This window comes from Strigops habroptila, chromosome 3, assembly GCF_004027225.2.
Source record: "Strigops habroptila isolate Jane chromosome 3, bStrHab1.2.pri, whole genome shotgun sequence".
NCBI classification, from domain to species: Eukaryota; Metazoa; Chordata; class Aves; order Psittaciformes; family Psittacidae; genus Strigops; species Strigops habroptila.
This window is the reverse complement of record NC_044279.2, coordinates 76672613-76691192: the sequence shown is the minus strand read 5'-3', so window position 1 is coordinate 76691192 and position 18580 is coordinate 76672613. Positions and strand designations below refer to the sequence as shown.

General features: G+C 46.6%; 1 protein-coding gene across 4 annotated transcripts in view; it reads right to left on the bottom strand.

Annotated features, from left to right (window-relative positions):
* Positions 1-18580, bottom strand: part of CACNA1I (calcium voltage-gated channel subunit alpha1 I) — a 201525-nt gene that overhangs the window by 44586 nt on the left and 138359 nt on the right. For all 4 annotated transcript variants that reach the window (XM_030479820.1, XM_030479822.1, XM_030479821.1 and 1 more), the window contains 5 exons: positions 11967-12126; positions 9968-10283; positions 9176-9268; positions 2924-3230; positions 1165-1568 (listed from right to left, as the gene is read on the bottom strand). In XM_030479820.1, coding sequence (XP_030335680.1) covers positions 1165-1568; positions 2924-3230; positions 9176-9268; positions 9968-10283; positions 11967-12126 — 1280 coding nt within the window. The remainder of the gene's footprint in view (positions 1-1164; positions 1569-2923; positions 3231-9175; positions 9269-9967; positions 10284-11966; positions 12127-18580) is intronic.

Genomic DNA, 18580 nt, shown 5'->3' with positions numbered 1-18580 from the left:
GTTGCCTCAAACAGAGAATTTAATGTACTTTGGGTCTAAAGATATCTCCACCCTGATACAGCATAGGGCAAATGAGAATGCCTTGCTTGAACCAGATTACCCTGTCTCTTTGCTGCCCGAGACTGTGTACAGGACTAGACTTCACCTTGGTTCCAAAGCTTCAATGCAGTCAGCATCTCAGTAGTGGAGCAATCTCCTATTTTTGTGATCTGGGCAGGCTCGTAGAGTGAATCATGATCACATTCAGGCAGTGTAGATCCGAGACTTGCATGTACAGCATGGACTCCTTTAATGCAAAGTGCAACACAGCTACCAGAAATACAGATGCAAGGTCATGGGCATGCTTAATATCCTCTGAAGCTGGCTCTGCACATCACAAAGTAGACACAGCCTCTGTTTCCCAGCTATAAAATAAGGGCACGCAATCTTTCTCCATATTGTAAGTCTGTCATTAGGATAAAGTGTGCTGCTGACTCAGAGCTGCCTAAAAACTATTGGCATGAAAGTCAAACCCGTGCCCACACCTGCTATTGTCTGACCCATCTATCACTTCTTGCTGCCAGGGCAAAGGCTCAACCCATCTGAGCCCCCAAAACGACTGGGCATGGGAGGTGGTGCCTTTCCTAGCCTTCTTGTATAGTTAGACTGTGCTCAGGCATCTCTTAATTAAGCTGGAAAGGCTAGCAAGCTGATAGATTTGAATTGACATGCTGGTGAAGTGCCTGTGACATCCCCAGAGGGCACATTAAAATAACCAAATAGACTAAGGATTCAGTAAGCTAATGAAGAGGGAAATGGGAGAGAGATGAGGAAGATGGAAGACACGAGGGTGAAGAAGAAAGAAGATGGGAACAGAAGACAGGGGAAAAGAAAAACAGAGGGATAAAATTAAGCAAGAAGGAGGAAAAGAGAGGGGTTGAAAGGAGGTGAGAGATAAATACATAAAGGCAGCAAAAGGGATTAAGTGCAGGGGTAAGGAAGAAAAGATTGTGCAAGATCCTGAGGATTTCTCCAAAGCCGTGCTGGGACCATCTGTGCTGCAGCCTCGGATCCAAATTGCTCAATCTCTGCCTCCACCAAGTTGCATTAACTGCTTAGCAAAGCCGTAACCCCCAGCGGGACTCACTTGTTCCCTCTGCTTACCCATGCCCTAAGGTGCCTTACCTGCTCATGGTGCTCGATGCCCATGCTGATAGTGTTCACTAGGATTGCAATCATGATCCCACGGTTGAAGTACTTGCTGTCCACAATCACTCGAAGCTTGATCCTCACTTCTCTCCACATGTCACTGCAGAGCTTCAGCCGTCCACCTTCTTCCACCTCTTCCTCCTCCTTCTCCAGTGCTGAGGTGCCCTGGTCCTCTCTGCTGCCCTCTCCCTCCTCTTTGCTGGCTCCTCCATCCTCCTCCTCTGAGTCAGCGTTATCCAGGACAGAGAGCCTTCGGGATGCTTCATGCTCCACCCTATGGCATCGGGGGCAGTTGGTGGGATCAGAGGTTGCTGTCACAGCAATGGGCTGGACAAAGTCCTGAGGAGGGCAGTCAAGAGAGTTGTGCTGCTGGCAAAGCCCTGGGGAGAGAAATGATCACGCTTAAAGGAGGAGGCTTTGAAAAAGACACTGAAACTGGGCACATGTTTGACTTTTGAGTATTTAGACAGGGTAACTGGGCTTTTTAGTGGTAAGGATGACCAAGCACTGGCACATCATCTCAAGGCCAGTAATAAAAGCCATTGCCGTTAGGGGCTTTACACTGGCTGTGTCACCAAAAGCCATGGTACTCTTCCGCTGCCAGTGATTAGGCTCAATGGGGGTTCGCATCCATCAGAGGAAGCACTGTTTTGGCTGATGCAGGAGTCACAGCTTGAGACTCGGTAGCTTGCATTACATTGGAACTGAGGGAAAAACAATCACGAGGGCTGCTTTTTGGCCTGAACTGCTACAAGTGGGGTCCAAGAACCCACATGCTGAGCTGAACTCTCTAAGTTAGAGAAGCCACATTAGCAAAGCATTTCAAGAAGCAAGAAAAGGTAGTGCAGGAACACTTCCTCCTGACAGTCCATGGACTCTGAGTCAGAACAGATCTCCTGACTTCAGCGAGAAAACTAAGTTTGTGTTCCTCAACCCTCCAAGTTGGGCCTGGAAGATCAAATAGACATGAATCAATTAATTAATTAACTCAGTCCATGAAGGCTGCAGAAACTTTTCTTCCAGCAAGTAAAGAAAATGAAAGACTGAATATGCAAGACCAGCTGAAGGAAAATATGCTTTTTGCTTGTTAGTGGGAACATAACTTAGGAAAGGCACTGGAAGCAGTTAATGCTAACTCTATAAAACTATTTTTACAGTTACTTTTCAGGCCAGGAATCCAATTTAAATGGTATCTCATATCTAATTTTACACAAAAGCATGTGCTTCCATCAAGAGAAATTGTCTCCATTGCCCTTGCCTAACTTTTTCAGTATTGCTCCCTTGGTTCAGGAGACACCCATTACAATTCTACTCCCTTTGCCTCTCTCTCGTAGCACAGAAACTCACTTTAGGCAGAGAACTTTGGGGGATCTGCTGTGTCACCAAGTCAGATCCTTAGTCCCACTTTGTCATATCCCCGTAATACTTCTCTCTCCCAGACTGCTATCGTTACCCTGCTACACCAGACCTGGAGCCCTTTACAAGACTCTGGGTTTTAGACCTGGGTTTCCCATGTTCCCTGGTGGTCACCCCTGTTTCATTCCCATTCTTGCTGGTCATCCCCACCTTGTGGGTCTAGTGCACTGGGCATGGCCCCATGCTCAATATCCAACGTTAATTCTAATTCTGTGCTTTGTAGGCACAGGTCCTTTGGCAAGCTGGCACATAGAGATGCTCCTGGTTATGCTCACATTTCCGCTATTGGCATTTACAGCTTTACACATGCAATCCTTACTGTAGTGCCTCTGGCTTTTCCTGTTCATGCCTAGCTCGGCATTGCTCGGCTGCACGTGGCCCTGGCGCCGGCTCTGTATGCTGTTATACAGCCCAAGGGTGCGGCGTTTGGCTTTGCGCATGATGTGGCAGACGTATTGGAAGATCTCCTCGTAGCAGTCTCCCGGCTCCATGTAGCTGGCAACAGTGCTGGAGGAGAGGTACCGGGCCCTCTGCTCCTGCATCAGCTGGTGTTCCCGCTGCTTGGTCTCCGAGAACTGTGTGGCAATGACCACCAGGCACAAATTGATCATGAAGAAGGAGCCCACCTAGTAGTAAAGGATAAGAAGGAACACTTAATGTCAGCATGAGGAAGAACATGCAGGAGAGGGAATGTAAGAGGAGAGAGGAGGGGAAAGTGACTGGAGGCAGACCAGTCTGTGTATGGAGATAGGATTTCAGAGAAAGCCAGGGCTAGCTGAGCTTGGTTTTGAGAACTCTATGTGATTTCCATGCCGCATTTAGAGCTCTGAATTGAAATTCAGGGAACACAAGCCCGAAGTTTGGCTTTTTTGGCAGGTTTAGGACCTTTAGTAAGTCCCTTAGAAGTTACTTGCAAAGGGTTTGATGAAAACCAGATTTTTCCTTTCCCTCTCTTTTGTGTTAAACAGAAGGTGGGAGACAGAGGACCAGTTTAGTAGTTTGGTTGCTTTCTCCTCTGCTTGCTCAGAAAAATCATGGACTGTCATTTATGGTCTTCAACTCTTGGAGGACATGCCAGTATTCTCAGAGCACTTTATTTATTTCTACCATTTACACCTTAATTCACGATATAGGAAGATAGCACTTTGGTGAAATGAATGAGCTCCTGAAATCAAAGGGGAGTTTGGAAAAACTGATGACTTTGAGAGGGACACTCTCTGGCAGAGGGATGCTGGCAGAATAGTGCTTCCTTGCTCATTTTCTATTCTCCTGATACTAGACATATTATATTAGCTCTTATTTTACTTGTCCTCCCACTTAGGTAGGCTTTTCATTTCGAATACAAAAACAACCACAAACCACCCCCCCAAATTTCTTAGAAACAAAACAAAATGCCTAAGATCCTCCTATTCTTCATACAGAAGCCAAAAAGTACAACAGGCTTATTTTACACTTTTGTATGTTCCCTTTACGCTTGCTTTGCCTTGGTTTTCCTATCTGTAAAATGGAGCAAATATTTGTTGGTGTCGAAAGATCTGGAGGTTACAATCTTACTCTCGGTGTTACATATTATGAAATTACAGATGAATCTCCACTAGGAGATCTATCTGTTACATTTAGGATAAAACCTGGGCTTCGGAATGATGAGAATTTCATACATAAAAGGGCTGTAACCACGTTCAAAATAATTTTCAAAGCTATGGTGCCCTGATTGATGCCTACTCCCCACAGAGCTGTAAGTGGTGATACGGCATTGATAAAACGCAGAGTCTGATCTCTGAACAAGGACCACATGTCTGCTCTGCTCTAAAATGAACTCTGCGGGGTGGCCCCTGGAAGCAAGGAAGAACCAGCTCAAGATTTCTGCTTCCCATGCACCAGGGAGCATTCCTGCTAAAGGATATCCTCATACTGGGTGTTCCTGTGCGAAGCCACACGGGACCCAGTTTCACCTCCCTGAGGTGAGCCAACAGCTCTGACACAGACCTGGACCCATCCTGCCCTTATGCGCATATGTCCTTCCCCACATAACCCTTCCAGCAAAGGGGAGAGGACAAGCAAAGGTGGCAATAACCTGACCCCAACCCTTGTGCATGGAAAAAGCGGAGGTTTTTTTCAGCAAGTACCCCAGCTTGTTTTATCTACCCAAGCAGCCTTCCCCTCAGTGCACAGCCCTTGCCACTCCCCATACCAGCTTGCCCCCTTGGTTGTCCCTTTTTCTTGCACACAGGTGCCTAGAAGCTGTGTCCAGAAGCTTAATACAGTGGCTTTCAGTATTTCAAAGGGGAGGTATCCCTGCTAGCATTTGAATAAGCCTTTGAAACATGAAGCTCTTCCCAGACAGATTCAACATAAGGACAACAAACCATCTCAAAATAAAGGGCTGAGTTGGGTTTTTTTTTCTCCTCCTCTTCGCACACTTCAAAGCTGTTCTAATCCTGTTTCCCTTCATCACCCAACCCTTCTCTTCCCTCTTCTATCGCCCGTGTTTCAGCCTGTTTTCCCTTCAGCTTTTTTATGTGGCCTTGAAAATTAAAACGATGCCTCCTTCAGTTTCCTTCGCTTTCCCCCCAGATTTTCCCTAGTCCGTAATGTCTTGCATGTTTTCACCGATAAGAGTATGACTGGGAATCCAAATTCTCTGATGTCCTCTCCTGCCCTCTTCCCCTTCAACTTGCCCATTCTCATGGGCTTGCCCATTCAGTTATGTCCCTCAGCTTTCCCTGAGTGAGGCAGGACTGGGAGCTGGACACCAGCTATACGTGCATTTCTGGAACTCTAGTTGTGACACTGCCCAGTACTTTGCAACTTCCAACAATTCCACAATCAACAAGTGATTGAGACTTGCAACATCTTCTCTGTAGGATACCAGCAAAGGAATTGAGGGTAATAAGATGCCCTCAGCAGGATCACTCTGTCAGCCTGGGCTTGAATCTGGAGGGGCATTCAGGTTTCACATCACCAAGCCCTGTCCTCACAGGCACCATTTGCTGTGATCTCCCACCAGATGACCAAAAAGGAGAGGAGTGAGAGGACTGGATATGGCAACTAAACCCAACCCTTAAACCTCTTAGCTAAGAACATCAAATGCAAAACAAATTAACTTGTTTAACTCTGAAGACAACAGGCGAGTCCATAAACTCTCAGGCTCTGCCAAGCTTGACACTGCCCCCCAGCTAGCAGAAGGAGAGGAAGGTTCTCAGATGGCTCGTAATTGAACTATCCATCTCAGCTAGCTGAATGGGGAGACCAAAGGTGTCTGACATGGAGTCAGACAAAGCATATGGAGACTGATTCAGAGCCCCAACACAGGAGTCCTGTTCAGCCCCAAGACTGAGCTTGATTGAGTAAATCCTGGCCTGGTCCAGCCCAAGGTTCAATCCCTGTCTCTGCAATATTGAATAAAACCTGACTGTTGCTGGAGATGCTGACTTATTTGCCCATTATTTTTATTGCTTATGACCGGATATCCAGCTTGTCTTCTGAAACCTACATGTGTAAGCACAGAGAACTCCAAGAAGGCCACTGAGTGCTGCAATGTAGATGCCAGCCTGAGAGTTCGGAAGAGTTTTCTTTAGTCCAAGAGCCACACCAATGGCCAAGTAGCTGGAGAAGTGACAAAGAGACAGCTGGACCTCAAGCATGAAGATCCAAATGAAACACTGAGAGATGAAAGCAGTTCTTCCTTCATGTTAACTCTATGATCTATGGCAGAGGGGGAAGCTATCTGCAATTTGCTGAGTATGTAAAATGCTTTACCAAGTTGTTCTGCAAGGCCACCCTGATTGCTGGGGTCAGCCAGCACTCTTCCCCTTGGGGGAGCACATCTATGCAGAAGTCCTAACCATGCTAGGAATATATCCGGGTGGTGGAGCCTTCTTCCTGCCAGATGAGCAGCAGCAGGTAGTGCCTTTATGTAGGTGTTTGAAGATATATCTGTGAGGGAAGGAGAAGTCACGGATGAAAGCATAGCTCTAAACTAGATGCTGCAGAGATCCATCCCCAGAAGAGTAAGTTTGAGTCAAGGCTAGGATGTATGTGGAAAAGCAAAGACTCAGGGCTTGAAGTATGACTGTCAGAGCAATCCTGCTTAGAAACCCAGGCCTTTCAACCATGGAGAAGGGAAAGATAAAGGCTGGAAGGACTGTGCTTCATGACATTTGAAGAGAGGCCATCATTTCTATACGAAGACTTGGAGGAAAAATAAAACCAAGGGATTTCTGCTGTGCAACCAAGGGCAACTATTGTGTTGCTATGTGCTGTAAAAGATGCAGTATGCATGCAAAGAAGGTAACAGAAAGGCTAAATATTTTCTTGGTGTAGCTCCACCAAAGGCAAAGGAAATATCCCATCTAGCATATGGCTCCTTTATTCTGAGCAGTCTCCAGAGTAACTTTGCGCTCGTGTGCTCCTGTGTCTGATGGAAATAAACCTACATGGCTTCTGAGAATGAGGAGGGAGTGACTAGAAATGCCAATGACACTGCAGTAAGATCTCAGGTGGAGTGTTTAATTGAGAGTTTTCAGCACCTGCAAATTCAGCTGCGAAGTTTGAATCACTGAGAATCCACATGAGGTGAGCCAGCACTAGAAGGATGCTCCTGCTTAGGAACCAAAAATACGCTGACAGCATTTATATAGTTTGGAGCAGGGGGTGAGGGGCAGTTTCTGGAACTCCCGCAGGAGGCTGGGTGTTTAACCCCAGTGGTTAAACTCTGACTGTGCACAGTCCTTCCTGGCCCTGAGAGTGTCTGTGTCTGAGACAAGGAGGAAATTCTGTGCCAAACTGCACCTTGTACAAATCTGGGTATCCTGGCCGTGTTGCTCAAAGTGAAAATGCAAGTACTAAATATCTATTGCATGGTGAGAATCTGAAAAAACTTTATGGGAAATAATTGTTTTCTGAACTCACAAAAAGCAGTGGATGTTCAGTGTGCCTTTGGGAACACAGTTGGGGTGAATTCCCCTCTATCCTGTGCAATCATACCTCTGCACTGTCTCTCCTTGGGACTCTCCAGCCTCCAAGTAAAAGCAGCATTCCTACAGGTCTATTTCACCTCTGCTGTCCTGGCTCATGATTCAGCCCACAGGGAGTAGGTCGTGTTCCTGTTTTTATCTCCTTGTCTTTCCCTTGTGATGGCAGGAGGCAAGAAGGCAGGGAAAAATCAAGTATACCATGAAGATTCAGCTTTTTTCTAAGTTCTCTGTCCTGAACGGACCAGTAGATTATTTTTTGTGTGCAACTCCCCATATGTACAGACAGCAGAACTTCTTCCAGAAACTGGATTAAGGTTTGTTTGCTCTCAAGTCACTGCATGTCAGTTTGAATTTAAAACAGATCCTGTGCTAGATGAGCCTGGGCAGTTACTGGGTGACTGGTTCTAGAGATTCTATGTCTAGGAGAGCATGATCACGTAGGACGAGTAGTAGGTGAAGAGCAGAGTCTTAGCCAGGGCCATTCAGCAGCCCATCCAAATACATGTAGGCCTTGAAAACACACACTGAGGTCCTTACCGGCTAAGTGACCTAGAACTAAATTGCATGTATGGCATACAGATTTTATACTTCCCATAATCCATCCAATGTCTTTCCTTTCCACTCTTGACTTTGGTCCTAAACTAAAACATCAGTATGTTATCAACATTATTCTCAGGCTAAAACCAAAACACAGCACTGAACCAGCTACTAGGAAGAAAGTTAACTCTATCCCAGCCGAAACCAGGGCTGTTCCCATACAGGAAAAGTGCAAGAGTCTTCATAAAACCAAAGTCCTTCCTTGTTAGAAACAGGATATTCCCTCCCAAGAAAATGCATTTACAAGTGAGAGGCTTGAGGACGGAAGAGGCAACGGCACCACATCTCACCTGTCTTTCCAGGCACCGACAACAAACATCCTTACAGCAAAGCAACCTTCAAACTTCACTTGCATAAATCCACAGGGTTTATAAACTGTTTATTAAGCTCTCATCACAGACACACTTCTCTGTTTCTATCTCCACCAGCCACAAGTGATCTCACATAGCCGGTTTATGTTGGACTGCTGACACTTTCGGAGCAGCAGCTCCTTTCTGTTCATGGTGAGGAAGTAATTCAGCATGACAGACCCCAAATCTGACAAAATCTGAATCGGAGAACCTAGCTCTGAGAAAACCACGTCCTGCCAAAAGCCATAAAACATGGCTCAAGAATGACTCAAGAGCTTAAAACGTATAAAGAGACCAAGTAGAAGGGCAGATGCAGAAATAGTTTTCTGTGCTTAGGGTTTTTTTCAGTAGGCTCTGGGCCTACTGGTTTGGGAAATTTACTTTGAGAGAAAATCTGTGGATGAGAACATTATCCTACACCAGGTATGCATATCTCTAGGAACCAATCCTGAGCATATTTTTTTGAGTGGAAAAAACCTATGTGATCCTGCCACCGACTCTTGGTGAAAACCAACTAATTGGGTTCTGGAAATTCTTAGAAGAAATCCAGGTAAATAGTTTGCTTCCCCAATATCTGTGTTGACATAACACCTAGTTTTTGTAGGTGCTTAGCATGCAATGCTGGCAGTTGTCAAGGCTTATACTTACAATTATCAGCAAGATAAAGTAGATAAAATTGTAGAAGGAATGGGCATCCATCACATAGTACATGATCTCCACCCACCCTTCCAGTGTGATCACCTGCAGAGATAAACAAGAGAAACAGTAGCAAAGTGGGCTTCCAGAGTTCACTCCTCAGTGTATACAGGCAGATATTGGCAGGGTTGTTGCAACCCAAGGAAGGTGAAAAACAACAATTCACTTCAAGGAGGCCAAATTTCCATTCCAGGAAATCAGTGTGGTACTGCTTGGCAACACTGGCATACTGTCAAAGCCTGTGAGATCATGTTAGCCCACAGCAGGAATATTTCATTAAAATAGTTCATTTCCCTGGATCACAGCAGGGAAAAAACCCATACCAGGTTTCTGTGCCCCTTGGACTGGACACTGCGTACAGCCGGTGGAAAAGAAAAAAGGTCTGAATTTTAGCTCCCATCTGCAATCCGTGCTGGGAATTACAAAAAATGAAAATAAAATAGACTCCTTTGTTATAGTGATCTGGATTGAAGGGAAGACTGCTACGAGTCAGCCTGAAGAGTGTAGCTCATTTCAGCAACAGCCTTGAACAGCTATGTCCCTCTTCATCTCAACCTCTATGTTCCATCTTCAGGAACACTGTTCATGGTGTGCACTTTCTCGCTCTCCATAGAACAGTTACAAGGCCCTTTTGTCTCTGCTGCTGTATCTCACCCCGCAGAAACTGTCACAGGAGCACAGAAAGATTGAGTTGGAAAAACGAAAACTAGCTTGAGCCATGTTAGGTGGCTAACTTGATCTTACCTGAAATATCACAATCCAGGCATACCCGATGTTGTCAAAGTTGATGGCACCCTTGTGTGGGTTGGCATTGCCTGTGCGGCACACGTTGTAGTACTGGTTCCAGTTGACGCACATGCCACTGATGTTGAACTCTTGCCGGACTGAGTTGTAGTAGTAATAATCATCCTTGTCCAAACAACATTCATGGCCTCGCTCTTTCAGTGGGGGTATCTCATGGCAGCCCATAATTCCATTGTCACCTGACAGTGAGCAGATAAAGGGCATCTCATCATCTTCCTCAGGCTGGTAATAAGGGGGAAGGACAATATCACCTTGTCTGCAAGGATAAAAAAACACAGTCATAAAGTTCCTGTAACAGACAGTTCCCATCAGTGATGCTAGTGGAGCTGGATTCTCCCTAGATAGGGACTGCACTGAGTATGGGATTTCCAGATTTATTGCATCAAGACAGGGCTCCTGGAAAGCAGGAAATTTTCAGGGTGAGTCCCCAGTTTTCAGAGCTTTCTCAGAGCTTTTCCCCCTCCCATTAAATCACCTTAAGCCAAATTACACAATCTCCTTCTGATCACTCTCCCCATTAGCATCAAAGCTAAATTAAATGCAGTGATATTAAGGAAGTTCATCAGGCTTTACTGTGATGTGCTCATGTATGTAACCGTTGATGGACATGTTTTATAACATTTGGCAGTGAACTTTCTGTACTTCTAAAAAAAACCAAAATCCGGCTCATGCATAATTAAGGTTGCACAGCTCAGCCTTAAAATCGGGAAATGCAAAGTTAAAATTGACTTAACCTTAACTATGACTCCTTTTTGACAGTTGGCATTATGGGTGCAATGTTTCATGACAAGTTCACAATAATGCAAGCACCTTCCAAATACATGAATAATTAAAATCATCTATGCTTGCCTTGCTGGAGATGAGCTAATGATCAGGAAAGTGAAAGGTGAAGATTTAAAATTTTTTATTAAACTTTATCTGGTGCATTGCTTGCAGTGCCACAATACACAACTTTCACGTTGTGTAAACGCAGACTTTTTCACTAAGTGTCATTGGAAGAGGACAGGTATTGATGAAAGAGAAAAGAAAGTCTCTGACTCTAAACTAAGTGGAACTAAACCACAAAGATGTGTTGTAGCACATCCACATCACTGCTGAATCGGGTGCCTGCAGAATTCATTTCTCTAGTAATGGTCAGCTGAAGATTTTCTAGTATCTGTCACTTTGCCAGCTGCCCCAATTCAGTTCTTGGTTACACTAACTCTGTATGGATGTAATTACACTCATTAAAGTAGTACTACCCCTGATTTACATAAAGGACAATCATCCTAAACATTCATTTTTCCCCAAGGAATATATAAACACAGTAAACGGATGCTTTAAGTAGCTCCTACTCTCCAACCACACTGCTCTTCTGCAGATTATATTTTCACACTTTTTTTTTTCCAATTTGAGATGATCTAAAGCTTCAGAATTGTTTAATCACTCTAAACTGATCTACAGCTTTAGGGTTTTTTTTAAGCAGTCTAAACTGATAGCTCGTCTGGGATTAGTATACGGTTTTAAGAAAATATTTCAAAGCCTGAGATCTGCTAAAGCCAGAAAGTCAACAGGAGGAGCTGTGCCCTGGAACTGGTGCTCTGATCTCCAGCAGGGTAATCACAGAATACATGGCAGGCAGGAGCATTTCCACCCCACTGCCTGCTCTGCAGGTTCTCTCCTGACCTCCCCAGAATAGATCTCAGATACCTGTAATCAACCTCTGCGTGGTTCAGGCTCTCTTTGCCAGAACTGTGCCCACATTTCCCCATGAGGGCTTTTTTTGTCCCATTCAAGCAGCCATTCTTCAGTTTCAGATGCTCTCACTTCTACCAACACAGCTGTGGGACACCTCTCCCAAAAGCCACAGAACCATGCAGCAGAAGACAAGAGAGTAGGGCAGGGGAAAGAGGAATGTCCCTGGAAGAAAGGAAGGAGACACCATCCTCCAGGCACTCACATTGTGAAGTTCTCCTCCATGAAGCAGCGGTTGCGGAGCAGCCCAGCCCACAGCTGCACCCCAATGATGCCGAAGATGAAGAAGACAAAGAAGCAGAGAAGAAGGACGTTCCCCAGCATGGGCAAGGTGTCCAGGAGCAAGTTCACAAGGATGCGCATGCCTGCAGCGGGAGAAGAGAACCAGAAGGAGCAAGTGTGGGGTGGAGGAACAGAGAAAGGGAGAAAAAGAGAAAAGGAAGGAAAGGAAAAAATAGAATACACACAAAAAGCCACATAAAGATAAAAACAGAGTGTCAGAAATTAATTACTGCCCAAATCAGGCTAGGTTTATGATTGTTGCCCTTTTTTGTCCTAACCTCTACTGACAGGCAGCCAGCAAAGCTTCTATGATGCCATGATCTCCTAACCCTATGCCTTTGTCTGCAGCAGCAAGAAGACAGGGGAATAAGGCTTCTGGTACCATCAGCTATCTGACCAATATCCTTCTCTCTCACTACCCTGCAGAAGGGCAAAAGAGTGACAGTTGTCCCAAAGGTGCACAGCAGCTCAACAGCCCCATCCTCAGATGGCTTGGACTGAAAATCATTCCAGTTAAACTGTGTGCTGCAACCTGTGAGAATTGCACCAATAGTCCAAGCCAGCCTGCATAATAGGATGAACCTATCTAGCACACACAAACTGACATAAATCGGTTTTCTCAGTGACAGTATCATCAGAGGACAAGCCATGGAGACCACACTCTCCTCTCTTGGCTAGTCCTCCCCCCAACAGTGCTGAAGCACACAAGTGCAGGAAAAGCCCGAAATGCTGTCAGCACAGCACCTCTGGCCAGTGCAAATGTTTCCAAAACCCTTTTACTTTAATTACCTAATGAATTATTTGTATGGTTTTATTTCTCCCCTGGCACTCCAGCTCACACAGCCACAAGTAGGGGTAAGGATAGGCTCCTTTCACTGTGGAGCTAATGACTTTTCCTCTGCTCTCCAGGGATGGCAAAAGTCTAGAAATCCCCCTGAGCATCACTGTACTGCCTTTACCACAGCACACACCTCATGTGGTTGTCTCTCGCGCCTCCATGGAGATCCCTCCCCGGGGGTCCAGGGAATTCCTTCACTGAAGATGTTCCGTGTAGACCAGCAAATAATTAGCTAATTAGGTATTTATAACCAGTTCATTACTTCATATGGCAGTGGAAGGGGAAAGAGGAGGAGAAGATAAGCTTAGGATTCTCTGACAGCCCTTTGAGGCACAAGTTAATCCCCCTTGTGTGCCCAGCATCAAGTAATTAGCCACATGATGCCGTGCATTACACTCTATTTCCCGGGCTGCTCACACTGCAGAGAGTGGAGGAAAGTGGTACCTGTGGGAGGCATGCAGGCATGAGGTGCATGCACACTGAAAAGGCTGCCCAAGGAAGCAGAACAGAATTGAACAGGCTGCCCAAGGGAGCTGTGAATGCTCCATCCCTGGCAGTGTTCAAGGCCAGGATGGACATGGACTTGAGCAACCTGGTCTAGTTGAAGGTGTCCCTGCCTGTGGCAGGGGGATTAGAACTAGATGATCTTAAGGTCCTTTTCCTATGAAAGGAGAGGGAGAAGAGTGGCTGGTGGGGACATCAACTGGTTTAGCTTAGGAGGGAATGTTCTGGGGAGTGGAGGTAGGTGATATGTAGGAGAGATGTTTAATGTCGGCTACATGGGTTCATGAAGGACAAGGAACGATAGCGTTAGCTCTAAGGCCAGGCTGTGGAGCAGCAGCAAAGCCCAGCTTGCTTCACTACCCAGCTGTATCACCAATCACCAGTTAAGGCATTTTCTAGACAGTACATCAGGAACTCAGCAGTGCAGGGGCACAGCTCCAGCTGCTCTATGGGGATCATGGACATGCCATGAATCACTGATGGCTTTCTGATCTGCCACCACACGAAGCCCAACAGCACAGCCACAGTGCCCTGCTGCCTGTTGCTGTGACCCGCCAGGCTTTGGAGCAATGCTCTGCACAACACTTCAGCTTTAAGGCCACACAACCTCACTGCAGTGCAGCATGCTCCCAGCACGAGCTTGGTACTTCCCATAAACTGTCCTGGTCAGTACATTAGGTAGAGCCAAGTGACACAGGAAGCTGTGTCAGCAGTGCTGCAAGAGGGGATGATGTGTTTCAGATCAATTGATGCTAGCTTTATCTCAGAGCAGAAGCAATGGGAAGAATGAGACTGTCCTTATGCTGAAATGCAGAACAGATACAGAACAGGCATCCCCAACAGAATTTTTCAGACACCACAATTGTTGGATCAGAATTTGCAAAAATTGTTTTTGCCCATGTTCCAAGAGAAGAAAAGTAACTTGCAAAACTTGCCTGCCTTTTCCTTGGAAACATCCTGCCTGCCCATACGTTCTCCATCCTGACTCCCAGTAGCTCCACTGATAGTGCAGGACTGCGTTATTCACAGCTCCAGGACCACATCGATTACCCTCATGCTTGGCCTTCTTGGGGTACCCGGACCCATAATCCAAAAAACTGTCTGGCCCCATGCCAGGCAGGTGACCACTAGGAAGGTGGCCCCAGCACTTGGTGTCTGTTCCACATCACAAAGAATTTCGGCATTGGTGGGTTCCATTTTTAACTCCAAACCAAACTTTTATTTTTCAAAAGATCTCCCAGTTAAACAGTTATCCTTCTGTGCGCACTGATGCTGACTGTGGATATGAGATTGTGAGATTGGCTCTACCAAAAGCAAGAATGCTGAAGCTCTACCCATCCAAACATCAATTGCAATTCTCCTATGGGCCAACCACCTCTAAAACCAATCCATTATCTCATTTTGTGCAAAGCCTCTTTTGCTTTCTGCCCTAAACTGCTAAGCAATTGCTCTGGAAACCCATTTTCACCAGAGGCATCAGTTTTCCATCAAATGGACCTTCTCTGCTGAGTTTGCCCAGTTAGTAGAGTACTTCAACTCTACTCACTCATCCAACTTCCATATTGATGAAAGGCACAGTGTCAATACAACCTTTGTTCTCTCCATTGTTAGCCTCCCCTGCTGTCTGCAATACTCATGCCAGAGTCCCTGAGCACCCTCTGCTATGCCATTTTGGCAGTATCCCTCCTGCATCTCTGCCAGCTCCAAAGGACGCTGTGGGGGGAAGCCCTCACAGCCTCCCAGTCCCGCCTTGGGCCAGCAGCCCTGTGTGGGTCTGTCCATTGCTGGGGCTTTGCAGCCCCATTGACCCAGGAAGGGATGGGCTGGTCCAGCAGTCACACCAGTGCATCTGCCGGGGGTATCCAAGGAAGGAGCCCCACTGACAGGTGTCTGAATGTTTTCATGGGCAGGAAGGGATGGGCCCCACTCTGGCAGGACCCATATAGCAGTGTGTTTCGTGGTCTGCACAGCCTGACTGTGAGCAGGGTGCAAACAGTCCCTGGTTCCTCAAGCACTCACAAGGTGTGAGGGAGAGTGGGAGCAAGGCTGAAAAGTGCAAGAATAGAGGCTGATGATTTACTGCAGACTCTGGTGGCTGAGATAACAAGGTCGCTAAAGCAGCTGTGTGACACTGGAAATGGGCAGAAAGCATATTTCTCAGTGCAGCTTTGGGAGCATCCTGCCCTGGAGAACTGGGATGCCTCTCTTTTCCAGGGGGCCTTCGCAGGACAAACCACCATCTACAGCAACACTGGTGCATCTTGCATGACAACTTCTGGAAGGTACTGGAAAGCTGGTTTTTCTGCTAAGTCTTGCTGCTGCCTCCTTCCTTCCTTCTGCCTCTCTGCCCCTTTACTTCTCTCTTGCTGTGCCTACATCTCCTCTCTGCCTCTGCACTGCTCTGCAGCATACATGTGCACATCTCCCGGCCTCCCCCCCACCGCCACTGCTGCCTTACCCAACATCCCCATTTGTCCTCTATCGTTGGCAGAGCAGAAGCCACGCTGGCTCACAGCAAGGAGGGAAAATGAAAGGGACAATGACCTTTTCTGAAGCAGCCTTTGAAAAAAGGAGACATTCCCTGATAAGAGAAAGGAAGAGGGTCTTGGACAGTCTGGAGGAAAATCAGGAAGGGAGAGCATTGATGAAGCAACATTCAGCAACCAAACAGGCTTCCAGGGCATCAAATATGAAAAGGTTTTGCTCTTGAAGGGGAAGAAAAGCTAGAAACATGAAATATTCATGAGTGCCAGGTGTGGGCTCTGAAAGGCCTTTTCTCTTCCCCACTCATCCTTACGATGAGACCAGGGCAGAGGAGGAAACCAAAAGGCATCAGCTGGGGCCATCCAAGGAAGAATCCTGATTAAATGATGCTCAGATTATGCTTCCCTGCTGCTTACCCATGCCCTTGGGCAAGGGGCGGGGAAGGGTGCTCAATGAGACCTCGCCAAAAGGGCTACTCCTGGTAGGATATCCTACAGGAGCAAAGCCACGAGCACAAAAGATACGTTCATTGTTCCAACAGAGCAGTGCACGTTGAGAGGAAAGCATGTTGCAGGGATAAGAAGCAGCGGAAGGGTTAGAGAAATGTCAGGGAGCGAGCTACCAGAGGGAGGCACAGGGCTCAGCAAAGCCAAAAGCTGAAGCAAAGTCACTGAATGCCCTCCTGGGTTAAGGCAAAGCAAATCCTGTCCCACCCCAACAGCATCCAGAGGCCTTTTCTGGCAAACTGTGAAGATGCTACAGTGACCACAGCTCCCTCCAGACACTTGCCATCAACTCCGATTACCCTGGCTATCACAGCTAAGCAGACTCAACTGGCATATGCAAGGGAAAGCGAGGTGAGCAGCCAGGGCAGGGCTGGGGATGAGGTGAGCTCCAGGCAGCCAGACCCAGCAGCACAGTGCAGGTGTGCCCCAGTGGCTTACCACCACCTCACCCTGCTCAGCATCATTCTGCCACTTTGCCTTCTCTCCACCTGCTTTCTTTCCAAGAGTGAGGACCAACAGCTGAGCTGATTCACTGTCTAGCGCTAATCACCCTGAAGATCTGAATGGAAGATTGGTTCAGGAGAGGGCGAGAAATCTTGTTCTTTCTGGTTTCTTAAGTCACCCACCTCTAAGTCCTCTCCAGTTCTAAAGTGACGGACAAAGCTAATGCGTGCAGAGTCAAACGGAGGTAGCAGTTTGAGGTAATTGTTCCCTTGTGTAGAGTAAACCAGATGGAAGAAAACAGAAATTCTCAGCACCCATCTCATCTTCACCATGGGCCAAGCCTCCAATTGTCATTTTAACTGGAGCAAAAGCAAATTAATTCCCCATCAGCACTTGTGACTGTAGCTGGCAGGACATTTTGCAGAGTCCAGAGACTGAAGCATCATTTTGTTCCTCAGCCAGGCCACTTGTCCAAATGTGCCTTCTTTCCTTCCTCCCCTGCCCCAGGACACATGGCAGTCCATCCAGCTAGCATGGGGTTGGCAAGATTTTCCTGTGCATCCTCCTTTATAGGGATTTTCAGAACTGAGGAACCATTCCAGCAGATAGATTATATTTGTGCAGAAAGCACACAGAGAGAGATGCACCTCTTTTTTGTGGCTGACCCCTGTAGCTAAAACCACCTCAGTCTGTGTGCATGGTACAAGCTGGTGCTCCAGCTTGTGACCCTATTCACTGATCTCTTGCTGATCTGAGGCTTAGGTGTCATTTCACACATTGCATTCATTTACATCAGCTAAAGCGTGGGGTCAAACTACTGCAAAGAGAAATGAATCAACTGTGCGTGCACTGCCAAGTTCATCATTATTATAACCCACAGCTCCCCTTACCAGTTAGATCTTTTTCCCTCTGCTCCCTCTCCTATCTGAGGCCTCTCCTGCAAACACACGTGTAAGCAAGAGGAGCTTGGCTGGAACAGCTGGTGCTCAGCTCCAGATGCCTTCTCCTCAAGCTGCAAAGCCAGCCTAACTCACATTGGAGACCATCACCCCCTGCTTTGCACCAGTGCAAGAGAGAGCATGACCAGATGGCTGGCCTGACCCAAATTAAATGAACCATATGGAAAAACAGGTCCAGATGATAATGCAAGGTAGTGAGAGATCTTATGCTGGCTTCACTGGTAAGGAAAAGCTGCCTCAGACATAAATGTGAAACACTGGCCTTGCTCAGAGGCAAGCAGAGTCTTTCCATTGATAATCTCTCTCAGGTTCCCGGTATGTTCATAGGATACATTTAGGGTTGGGGTTTTTGCACCTGCAGGTTGTCAGCATGATCCATAGTTTAGGAGCACCACTAAGTTCCTCACCAACACCCCACTCTTGCCTTGCCTACAAGCAATTTTCTGGCATCTCTGACTGGCTCAGACACCTCATCCTGCACAACTTGTTGGTGACCTCACCTCCAATTATCCAAATCTTTGTCATTCCTCAGCTTGACTGCAGAAAATATCAAAGCATGACATTTCCAGCACTTATAAAGCTTCAGCCAGTACAAAGAGCTGTTGTTCATTTTCTCAGTAGCATAAGCTACCGAGAAAATGCCTCACCTTGGTGCAGTGACTTCCCTTAGGATACTGAATCAAGTTCAAGCATTAAGTGTTCTCAGTCCTTACCTTCAAAGTACCCCTCAGCTTAAGCCTAAGGTAGCCCAAAGAGAAACTAAAGCTGCAGGAAAATACTGTCGGTCAGAGCTTCACCCTGC